The sequence below is a fragment of the Etheostoma spectabile genome, chromosome 8, assembly GCF_008692095.1.
Source record: "Etheostoma spectabile isolate EspeVRDwgs_2016 chromosome 8, UIUC_Espe_1.0, whole genome shotgun sequence".
Lineage (NCBI taxonomy): Eukaryota > Metazoa > Chordata > Actinopteri > Perciformes > Percidae > Etheostoma > Etheostoma spectabile.
Genome location: NC_045740.1, coordinates 315,118 through 326,170, shown reverse-complemented (window position 1 = coordinate 326,170; position 11,053 = coordinate 315,118). Strand labels below are relative to the sequence as shown.

The following is an 11,053-nucleotide window of genomic DNA, read 5'->3' as shown; positions in this document are numbered from 1 at the left end:
ACACACACACACACACACACACACACTTATACAACCCCCGTGCCCCACCCCCTCTGTTTCTGCCTCTGTCTTCCTCAGTTTCTGTTTGTTTCTCTGTGTCTTTTTCTCTAGCCAATCAACCTGTCATGTGTAGAAAACTTTGACAACGGAGTAGAAGAAAATATATTTTTTTTCATATGAAATCACAGGGCAGGGTTTTTCGGCTGTTGAATCCATGCTGCGTGAACTGACGTTTAAGCTCCTTCTAGGACAAACACAATTTGGCTGTCAAGTCAATGAGGAGAGAGAGAGAAAGGGACAATGGGTTGGGGGGTAATGCACTGTAATGCTAGAAAATAGAAGGATGAAGAGGGGGGTTGACTTCGGTATGGGGAGGTCTGTGTGTGTGTGTGAGGGGATGTATATTTGATGGTTGATTGAACATATTCCACTTGTGTGGACAGCTAATATTGTTCCTCACTCTTTCTCTGTCCCTAAATCTTCCGTGTATTTGGGTGTGTGATTCCCTCTCAGCTCATATGTGTGAATCAGTCTCTCTGAAAGGCTTGTAATTGATTGTGCTGTAATTGGTCAATGACAGGAGATGCTTTGGCAGAAATGGAGCATAAACGCGCCTTAGACACAATTTGCAGGATCAATGGGAGGCAGCTTGCTTGGTTGTGAGTGAGAGAGCTCGGGGAGCAAAAGGCGGGTAGAAGGGGGAGAAAAGGAAGGACATTGGGAAGTAGGGAGGTTTTTAAGTATCACCACCGTGTCTGATTGAGGCACGAAGGCTGGGGAAGCTCAGCCGATCAAAGACTTTTCAAACAGCTTTCTCTCTCTTTCTTTTTCTATTTTTATTTAACCATCATATTGTGGTTTTGTTGAGTTGTGGACTGGAGAGTTTTGAAACACTGAAAAGAGAAATAAACCCCAATGAAATGCTAATAAAACAAAAAAAAGCCCCAAAAAAAAGCAATATAGCCACAAGCGGCGTTTTGCAGGTTCAAACCTTTTTTTCTCAATAGCGACTTCAAAGTAATTTAACACATGTGGTCCAACGTCGTTATAAAACATATCGTGCAAGCGATTGGACAAACACTGCACTTTGTTTAAAATGCCTACAATTGATTTGAATAAAGCTTTCGGGGGTGTGGTTCAGGTACTTATGAGGACATATCCTGAGAGATTTGTGATGATTGGACAATGAATATGTGATTTATAGTAAAATGTGTGTAATGCCACTCACCTATCTTGCGGTTGTAGCACCCCCTAGTGGTGTATGCCTATAGAACTGTCTGGGTATATCTGGGGCACTTACCTGAACATACCCTGTGAGTTTTCTGATGATTGGCATTACGGTTGCTGATTTGTGTTCATTTATGTCCAGAGCCACGCCCCTTTCGAAGTTCATTGGTCAATAACTTGAAAAGTAATTAAGATATGGACCTGCTTTTCTTCTTTGCTTTACTTCTAATAAGCTTGATCCATTGATGATTCACTGAAAATTTGGTGGCAATCGGAGCTACGGTATAGGAGATCTCAAAAATGTGTTTTTCAAAAAAACGTTTCTAGCCAGACCTTAACGATCCTTGATCTTTTTTTGGAAAGCACATTAAGCTGCACCTGTGTGAGAAATTTCAAGTCAATCGGACTTACGGTGTGGGAGGCGTGGCCTTTCAAAGTTTGCATTTTTAAGCTTTAATTACAGCGCCACCGTGTGGCCAATTGAGAAGTACATTCACACCATTTCCTGTTATTCCCCCAAGTTTCATGTTTCTAGCTCATCCCAGCTCATGGGAATTTCAGCCGGTGCGGCATACAACAAATAATAATAACTAAAACAGACAAACATAGAAGGGTGCTACCACTTTGCGGTTTGAACCCTAAAAATATGACAAAGGCCACCATCATAATGTTGTCCATACAGCAAAGGGCAAAAACCATGTAATAGGAGTCAGATTATGTAATTTACTGTTATACTAGGTTTCTTGTAACTGGTAACACGTCAGGTTAACCCTCTGAGGTCTGAGGGCATTTTCACGTATCTTCTTAAATTTACCTTTTTAAGGTATTTGCATATAACTGGTCCCCACGTGTTCCATATCAAAATGTTCAGAACGAACTCAGCTTTCCATATACGTAGTGATGCCCAATTCTTTTCAAGAACAATGTGTTAAGAGATAAATTGGCGCTAAAGCTGCAACGGTGATGTTGGCCTTTGAAAAGTCTCAAATCTTTTTTGAAACCAAACATTAACTTATGATGTATTGTATCGATTAATTCAGTGCTTGAAATAAGTTTACTAAAGTCTTAGGTTATGTATATATATATATATATATATATATATATATATATATATATATATATATATATGATTAATATAGTGAATACATGACATGGAATTTTGTAATACTGCTTTTTGAGTAGAAGTTTTGTCAAACATTGGACACGCTGATGCGTCTTTTGTCCTTAGTGGGTTAAAGTGGGATCTACTGTAGAAATGCAACAAAAAAATGTGACTGTGAAGATAACATGCAGCTTATACTCTGTGTGTGTGTGTGTGTGTGTGTGTGTGTGTGTGTTTGTGTGTGCGTGTGTGTGTGCGTGTGTGTCTGCAGGGATCCGAAGTGCGGAAGATAACAGCCATTGACCAGGATCTCGGGCGACCGAGAGGCATCGGCTACACCATCATCTCAGGTCGGAGTCACATAATCAATCTGACATCCACAGCACAGAGAGGGGAATCGATCACTTCTTATCATAATCCCACTGCAATAATAGACAAGTCTCATCAAGCAACAACAGTCAATAACCACAGAGAGCAGCCTCAGAAGTGGAGAATAGGCTTGCCCGTAAGCAGTTATTAATCACTGTTTGGTGCAGTTGTGCAGAAGTTGGCTTTCATTTAGTGTTATCATTCACACGTTGGCCCGTGCCATCAAAACAGGATTACGGTTTTTCAGAGAGACAAATTTAACCTTGGGCAGAAGAGCGTGATCCCAGGATTTTCTGTTGTTTAATACTTGTGTCGTTTGATTGTTTTATTAGATACGTTACACAAGCAGTTTGGGCAAAGTGTCCGTGCTAATGACCGCCTTATTGGGCCTCCTCATACATTCCATAGCTTGTGCTGATGTTACTATATCCGTGAGTTTTACTTTAAAGGAGACAAGAAGAAGCTGCAGTTTGCACAGTGCTGATAAGGTTATAATAGTGAGCCTGCTTTAATATTCCTGAAGTGTTTCCTTACTGTACCTCTGCCAAGATAAGATATTTGTGCCTGCCAGTTACTTTGTCTGTCTGCCTGCAAGGAAGATATTTCAGGAACAGCAAATTGGAGAAGTATCAGTGGAGATGTTGTTTTTATGCATATTTGTCCGTCCATGCTAAACCATAATGCTAACACGCAATCACACTGTTTTACTTTAAGTGATGTTACTTGCTGAGTGTTTTGCTTAATAAAACTTACATGACACAGTGTTACCAGCAGAGTGTAGGACACACTGAGTTTACATACTCTTGTGTTGTAATTCTAAATAGATTAAGTCAAAACTCAGATAAATGTTCCTGTCATGTTCACACCGTAACCATTTAATCTTACTCACAGTAAGTTTGTAATGGAGTACAGATAACTCGGTTAACTCCACTCGGTAAAATGACAACAACAATCTTCTACGTTACTCCTTCTGCAGCATCTATTCAGCACCATCTGGTTCCTTCTGTGTTGATATTTGTGCACACAAAGGTCAGAAGGTGAAATGTATAATGTTATGTTATTGTCTGGCTACTAACCACACATCTCTGTTAACTTGATTATCAAATAACTTATGTAAACATCAATGATTGGGAAATTATTTTACTTGGATTCTTACCCAAATTAGGGTATTTGTGACCTATTTGTGTGCAATAAAGCCACTGAATGTGTATTTGTCGTAGATCTGAATGATTCAATTCAATTCAATTTTATTTATAGTATCAATTCATAACAAAATTAATCTTCCAGACACTTACAGATAGACCACACTCCGAAATTTACAAGGACCCAACGGTTCTAGTTTCCTCCAGAGCAAGCAACAGTGCGACAGTGGCGAGGAAAAACTCCTTTTAGGCAGAAACCTCGGTCAGACCCAGGCTCTTGGTAGCGGTGTCGGACGGGCCGGTTGGGGTTAGAATGAAGAGTGGCAATAACAAAAATAGAAAAAATTAGTAGTTTGTAGCAGTTCTTTGTGGTAGTTCATGGCATAGCAGGACCTGTGCAGCATTACAAGGCACAGCAGGACGTACAGGACGTAGCAGGACGTAGCAGGACAAGCAGGAGCGTGCAGGGCCACCACAGTGTACAGTTGAACATGGCATCACAGAACGTGTAGCGAACCTATGGCAATATGCTACCCTGATTTCGGAGCCTCTCTGTCCAAGGGAACATGCTGGGAAAAAAGAACATAGGACTCCGGGAATGACTCCCCAGAAATAGGTTTAGTACAAGCATTTCTGGACATGGATGCCATAAATGAAAAGATGGAAAGATAGAGGAGAGAGGAGCTCAGTGTATCAAAATAAGTCCCCAGCTGTCTAAAACTATTACAACAAACCAAGAGAGACAGGTAAAGAGAGCTCCACCCGCCGGGCCAAACTCTCCCCAACCGGATCGGCTGTATGCAAGTCTCCCTTTGGTTCTATTATATCTGGATTTATATGTTAGATAAATCTGAAAACTATGTGACTAGCTACTACTCCCTAACATATTCGATTCTATGCCCTAACTATAAGCTTTATCAAAAGGAAATCTTCAGCTACTCTTAAATGTGAGACGGTGTCTGCCTCCCGGACCCAACTGGAACCTGGTTCCACAGGAGAGGAGCTTGATAGCTAACGCTCTGGCTCCTGTTCTATTTTTAGACTCTAGGAACCACCAGTAACCCTGCATTCTGGAGCGTAGTTCTCTCCAGGGTTGTAAGGTACTATAGCTCTTTAAGATAGATGGAGCCTGACCATGAAGAGCTTTGTAGGTGAAAGAAGGATTTTAAATTCTATTCTAAATTTTACAGGAAGCCAATGCAGAGAAGCTAAAACAGGAGAAACGTGATCTCTTTTCCTGGTTCCTGTCAGACACGTGCCGCAGCATTCTGGATCAGCTGTAGAGTCTTTATGATTTTTTCGAGCAGCCTGATACAGAGAATTGCAGTAATCCACCTAGAAGTAACAAATGCTGACTAGTTTTTCTGCACATCATTTTTAGACAGGAATCCTGATTTTTGCAATATTACGTAGGTGAAAAAAGGCGATCCTTGAAATTTGCTTTAAATGGGAATTAAAGGACATGTCCTGATCAAAGATGACCCAAGATTCTTCACTGTGGTGCTGGAGCCAGGGTGATGCCATCCAGAGTAACTAATCTTTGGATAGTGCTCACGAGGTGCTTGGGTCCGAGAGCAATAACTTCAGTTTTATCGGAGTTTAACATTAGAAAATTACAGGTCATCCAGGTTTTTAATTGAAGGCACGTTTGAAGTTTAGCTAACTGATTAGTTTCATCCGGCTTGATTGAAAGATATAATTGGTATCATCTGCATAACAATAAAGTTTATGGAGTGTTATCCTAATATACTGCCTAAAGGAACTAGTATAAAGTGAGCGATCATTGAGAACGTGAACGGGATGGTGACGACAGAGGATGAAGGAGTGGGGACGACGGAGTGCAATGCCTAGTGTGAATTTGGACTCCTACGATGACTGTGATCGTTGAAGTCTGTAATGCATCATAGTCAGGATTGCGGATCCGAGGGTACTACAACTATTACAGGGGGGGGGGGACTAGGAGTGCGGATCGGATGTAAATGTAACAAAGCAGGCTTGATAGCCGTCCACCCCGGTAGTTCTACCCCCCCCCTCCATCGGCCGCCACAAACCGGATAATCAATTAAAACTATGTCCAAACTCTCGTCAATATAGATAAAAAGGGGTGCAATGTCACAATAGCAGCGCTAATGATCTAATAGACCAAGACAGAGATATCCATATCGCTAGTGTCATAGTGAAGCTTACGGAATGGTGTACATTACAGTAATTTATCACAAGTTAACTAGTCCATCTTGTTCTAGATTGAACTTCGCGCACCTCCCTTACTGAGAACGCCAATATGTCGTGATTGCGAATATCAGGCAGAATACGTACACCAGCCAGTGGGCTTATCAGACGGCTTTCCGCAAGGACTCGTAGGAAGTCAAAGAAGTCACAGGTTAGTGATATAGTCCTAGGTATTCTGGCTAAAAGCAATCCTTGATCAAGGTTTAGGCTTTTTCAGACGGAGGCTTTGAGTACACATCTACCGCTACTTATAAGGGCTGGTCTGAACTACATTATCTGACCAATCTTCAACTAAAGACAAAAAACAAAATGGCAAAAATATAAATAACTAAAAATATAAACTCAAAATATAGAAAATGTATATCACAGAATGGGGGGGAAAACTTCTTTAGTAAGCGCTGTCGGGATGGGACATAATAGGCAGGTTGATGGCAAATTATGATTAGGTAAATAATGGCTGAATTAACATCTGAGTACACGCACCTTCAGTGAAAGCAAGAGCAGCTACAAAACATATAAAATCTCGGTTTTAACGCTGTTAATGTCCTATAGTGACTCATCGGGGACCTGAGTCTAGTCGAGCAGACATACCCGGGGTGCGTCCGTGCACAGCTAACTAGCGTGCAAGTATACCTCTGGTGAATTGTAGGGCTCTCCTAGATAGTTCATACGACATGTCTTCTGCATATAGATACCACCAGCAGACTAGTAGCAGTATCTGCAACTAGAGATGCGTATGGGCCAAGAGCTTTGGCGCAGTACAGCTGTACGACCTTCTGAATAGCCTGTGCTCACAGAAAATACTAAGTGAAAAGAAACCCTGGGGATTGTGTTGATCCCATGATTTACCTTCTAATCAATGACGAGTGAGTACGCGGCATCTGGGCATACGTTGGGCCTTTCCTATACTTTCTAAGACTACGATTTGCCAGGTTAAAACGAGAATTTCCCAGTTTGGGGTGGAGCGCGGGCAAGATCTTCAATACAGGATTTCCGCCGATATTGCTGTTATTTGTCGAGCGTTTCAGTGTTAGTACGCATGGGGCAACCTCTTGGTTTTATTGAGCTTGGCTGTTTTTAGAGGGGGCAAACAGAGTCTAATGATGCAGGAAGAGAACCCCATGTTCGCTTCAGATTTTTTATTTGCGTGCATGATATAACATTAGTATCCTCTTGGGGTTCGGTAAAAGATGAATACAGCGATCGGCCAGTTTAAAACGTTAGTATGTAAAGACGGCAGCAGTTTTTTTAGTACGTCATTGCCATTAAGATAAAACACCACATTTTTGACATGGCGGGTGCCATGCGACTGATGGTGAAGTAGCGGCGTGTTAATACACCGTGGTAGGGTGATGACATTTACTGCACAAACCACGGTTTGATCCTGAAGGACTAACAATCCCGTACGAAGAAGAAAAATGGCGTCATTATATGAAACATGACTTGTTGTGAAAATAAACCAGTTGGGAGGATATGCGGGCTTGTCAACTGTATCCTATTAAACTCTGCATGCCCCCTGTCGAGCCACATAAGGCCAGGAGGGAAGGCATCGGTGACTCCGAGTTGCCGAGCTGGATGTAAGGGCTGCGCTGCTTGATAGAGATGCCGTTCATCACCTTGGGAATTTTGCGCATGAAGATAGCAATTGTTCTGCCATGCTGGCTGAGAAGAGATCACTACAAACTAGACACGGTCACCACGGGTTGTAATGAAGGAAAGTGGGTGGGTGGGAAACCCGGATGTGTTGAATGATTGGTAGGGAATATATGTTTATGGGGTGAGCGCCTGGAGGTAATTGATGGAGTTGTTATTGGTGGTTGGTGGTGTGTCGGCGGGGGTTGCTTGTGCAGTGCACATGTGCGCGCGGGTGCCACAAAGTCTGTGTAGTTGGTAGTCTGTGAGGTCGTGTGGCTTATACAATGAGATCGTAAGGACAACACGTGCCGGACCAGCCCTCACCGCACTAGTCAACGTCAATCAACACTCACCATAAAACAACTTTGGCTCACCGGAGTTACACAGCGGCACACACCTAGCTCAGCTACTGCCAAGTCTAGCTGCCGGGACAGGTTGAGTTATTGATTGATGTGTGTTAAAATAGTTTAGTGTAGGTAAAATGATAGGTTCTGCAAAGTCGCGGGGCGAGTGTAGCTCTATAGGAGTACGAGCATTCAAGGAGAGACGATTGAAGGTAGAAAAGGTGGAGGGGGTGTGTAAGGGGCGATAGTATACACGCGTTCGTGGTAACAAAATAAAGAGTGTATAGTGACACACCAGACTGAGTAGGCAACCTTGAGTGGGAGGATGAGGACCTCGATAGGTGTAAATTATAGAAATGCATTAGGTAGGGTGTGAGTGTGGAGTACCGGAAAAATGAAGTGAAGGAGTGGAAGTGGAGAAGACATCAATGTGTGAAGTAATGGAGATGGGACGGCGGGAAAAAAAATTGGGGATCCATAGGTGAAAAAGGGAAGAATTGTGAAGATAGGGAGAGTAGTAGAAATAGAATAGGATAAGGGGAAGTGAAGGGATGGGATGGAATAGCAGCGTATAATCGAAGAATGGGGGGTATAAATGTAATAATGTATGGATAGGTGGATGGTGTGGTAAGGGGTATCCGAGATGGTAGGAGCTAAATGGGAGATAACGTGTGACCAGGAGGAATGGGGATAATATGTAGGGGGTAGTGTAATGAAACAGGAAATAGAGTGAGTAGTTAATATAGATAGGGAGGTGGTGTGTTATGAAGGTGGTGGGGAATATTGGAGAAGAGTAGGAAGAAAAACTAAAAAAAGTGTAATGGAATGAAAGGGGAAGCTAGGAAGGGGTGGGAGATGAGGTGGAGGAGATTATGGAGGTGGTGGTGTAGGCATATCAGAACAGGACAGGGACTGGGGCGTGCGTGCGTGCGTGCGTGCGTGCGTGCGTGCGTGCGCACTTTCACTTTCACGTATGTCTCTGTCTTTTAAGGCTCATGTGCTCTGCTGCAGTCAGATTAGTGTGAGGGCGTGCTTGTTTGCAGACTTAAGTGTGACTCTGCCTTAAACGCCTTCCCGCTCCTCGCCCCGAGTGTCCTCAGAGAGTGTGGCTCACTCCTGTGGGACTCGTCTCATTACTTCAGTAATTAAGATAAACGAGGTTTTAATTGCAGCTGTGATTTATGCTAATGATTGTGGGACTCAAGTTGAGGATTTCCTCTCCCTCCTCCAATCAGAGGTCGGATCGGGGATTTGATGTGTACTAGAGATAGCATCACAGCAGCACTCTGCCTCTAATGTTGCAGTTGTTATTGTTTGTTATGATGGAGGAGATTATGGAGGGCAGTTCCGATGGTAAATCCCTGGTCCATGGTGTACGATGTATCCCTTTTTGGACCTCCGACCTACTGGTCTAATTATAGCTCTAAGATCAGTACTGATCAGAGCTATCTGTAAGCTTTTTGCTACTAAGATTTTATTTTCAGACTGCTCCAACAAGTCTTGGTTGCCCTAAACAAACATACTGTACTTTGTATCATTGTTGGTGCTGCGAAAATTGCTTCTTATAGTTCCTTTTTTTCTTTCATAAAACAGTGACATCCAAATGTGCATCTTATACTTATAAAGTAAATCTCTCACTTGTAATTCACAGTATAATTATTATTATAATTAATTAACAAGGCCTAAAGACCAACTTAAAAGCAGTTTGTGTACTTGTGATATATGCTTGCATAAATATTGAAACAAACACAAAATAATAGTATTCATTTCTAATCCACCAGTAATCATGTCAGTATGTCTTAGATTGCTGAGAGGCATGCTGGACTGAAATTACATCAAGGCTGTGAGAGATTTTTGTGATGAAGGAATTTGTAATTTCTGCAAGCCTTTTTTTCCCCGGAAAGTGCACAGTCACTGACAAACTATTATTGAGTGGACAAGAGTTAAAAAGGTGCTGTGGCATTTATCACTTTTACCTAGTTCTCTACCGGTACTGCTTATGTTTGGCCAAATATTTGATGTGTGATAAATATATATGATATATATATATTTACTCCTTTGGCCACTGGAAATATTATGTCATGCTTTTTACAGTTGTTCTGATCTAGGATCCTCCTGGTAATAAACTCATTAGGAAATGCAGGTAGGAAAGCAGAATAATTTAACAGGTGTGCAGGTATCTCTGTCGAGTATCAACCACTTGTTTAGGGAATCAATATCTACTTGCTCAGTCTTGTTTCACTGGTTGCTATGGCTCCAGTCACGTATGTAAATTACCTTTTCCCAAAACAGTTCTAGTCTTACACCAGCATGATCTCCATTTTGACCCAAGTTTTTACATGTTTTAGATCAGTAATAGTATAATACTAGCTCAACTAAGGGTTAAAAAACTATTATTCTTAGGAATTGGTCACAGTCATACAGTACATCCACTTTGTTTCTCTTTAATTAACTGACATAAAGGTTAGAACAGGTGTCTGGTTGTTCACAGGGATACATTTTTACAAAAGGTAAAGACTGAATATGTATAGTGTGTATAGTGGTATTTCATTAAAATGTGAAAAGGTCCAGTTACTAAAATACCTTCATAGCAAAGGTCCAAACCTCCATAATGTTTCAATTGCAACTTATAGTCTACCGATAGACATAGGGTCTATCGGTAAAAACAAGGTACATTTTCAAAATATTTTAAACAATATTCATTGTCAGTTTTCAAAGGATACATTTAACAGACACATTGAACTTGTATGTAAAACAAATGGCTTTACAATAAATAAAATGAGTCCTAACACAATGAATGTAAGGTTTACATTTCAAGTGAAGGGTAGTACTCGAGTCCGGTCTTGGACTCTAGACCGTTTTTCTATGGGCTCAGACTTGTCTCGGACTTGATAGTATTTGGACTCGGACTTGTCTCGGCCTCGGCCACCTGTCTTGCCCAGTATGACTTGTGGTCTCGACCGAGTCCAGGTGTCTTTATTTATGTTGATGATAATATTGGAGGG

At 41.7% G+C, this 11,053-nt stretch overlaps 1 protein-coding gene and 1 long non-coding RNA gene across 5 annotated transcripts in view; one reads left to right on the top strand and one right to left on the bottom strand.

Annotated features, from left to right (window-relative positions):
• The window catches only part of cdh23 (cadherin-related 23), a 196,641-nt gene that overhangs the window by 86,892 nt on the left and 98,696 nt on the right, over positions 1-11,053 (top strand). For all 4 annotated transcript variants that reach the window (XR_004332902.1, XM_032522253.1, XM_032522250.1 and 1 more), the window contains one exon: positions 2,601-2,679. Coding sequence is in view for 3 of the 4 variants with exons in the window: in XM_032522253.1 (XP_032378144.1) it covers positions 2,601-2,679 (79 nt within the window). In the remaining variant the exon portion in view is untranslated. The remainder of the gene's footprint in view (positions 1-2,600; positions 2,680-11,053) is intronic.
• Positions 1-11,053, bottom strand: part of LOC116693350 (uncharacterized) — a 15,306-nt gene that overhangs the window by 3,328 nt on the left and 925 nt on the right. The gene's annotated exons all lie outside the window — the stretch shown is intronic.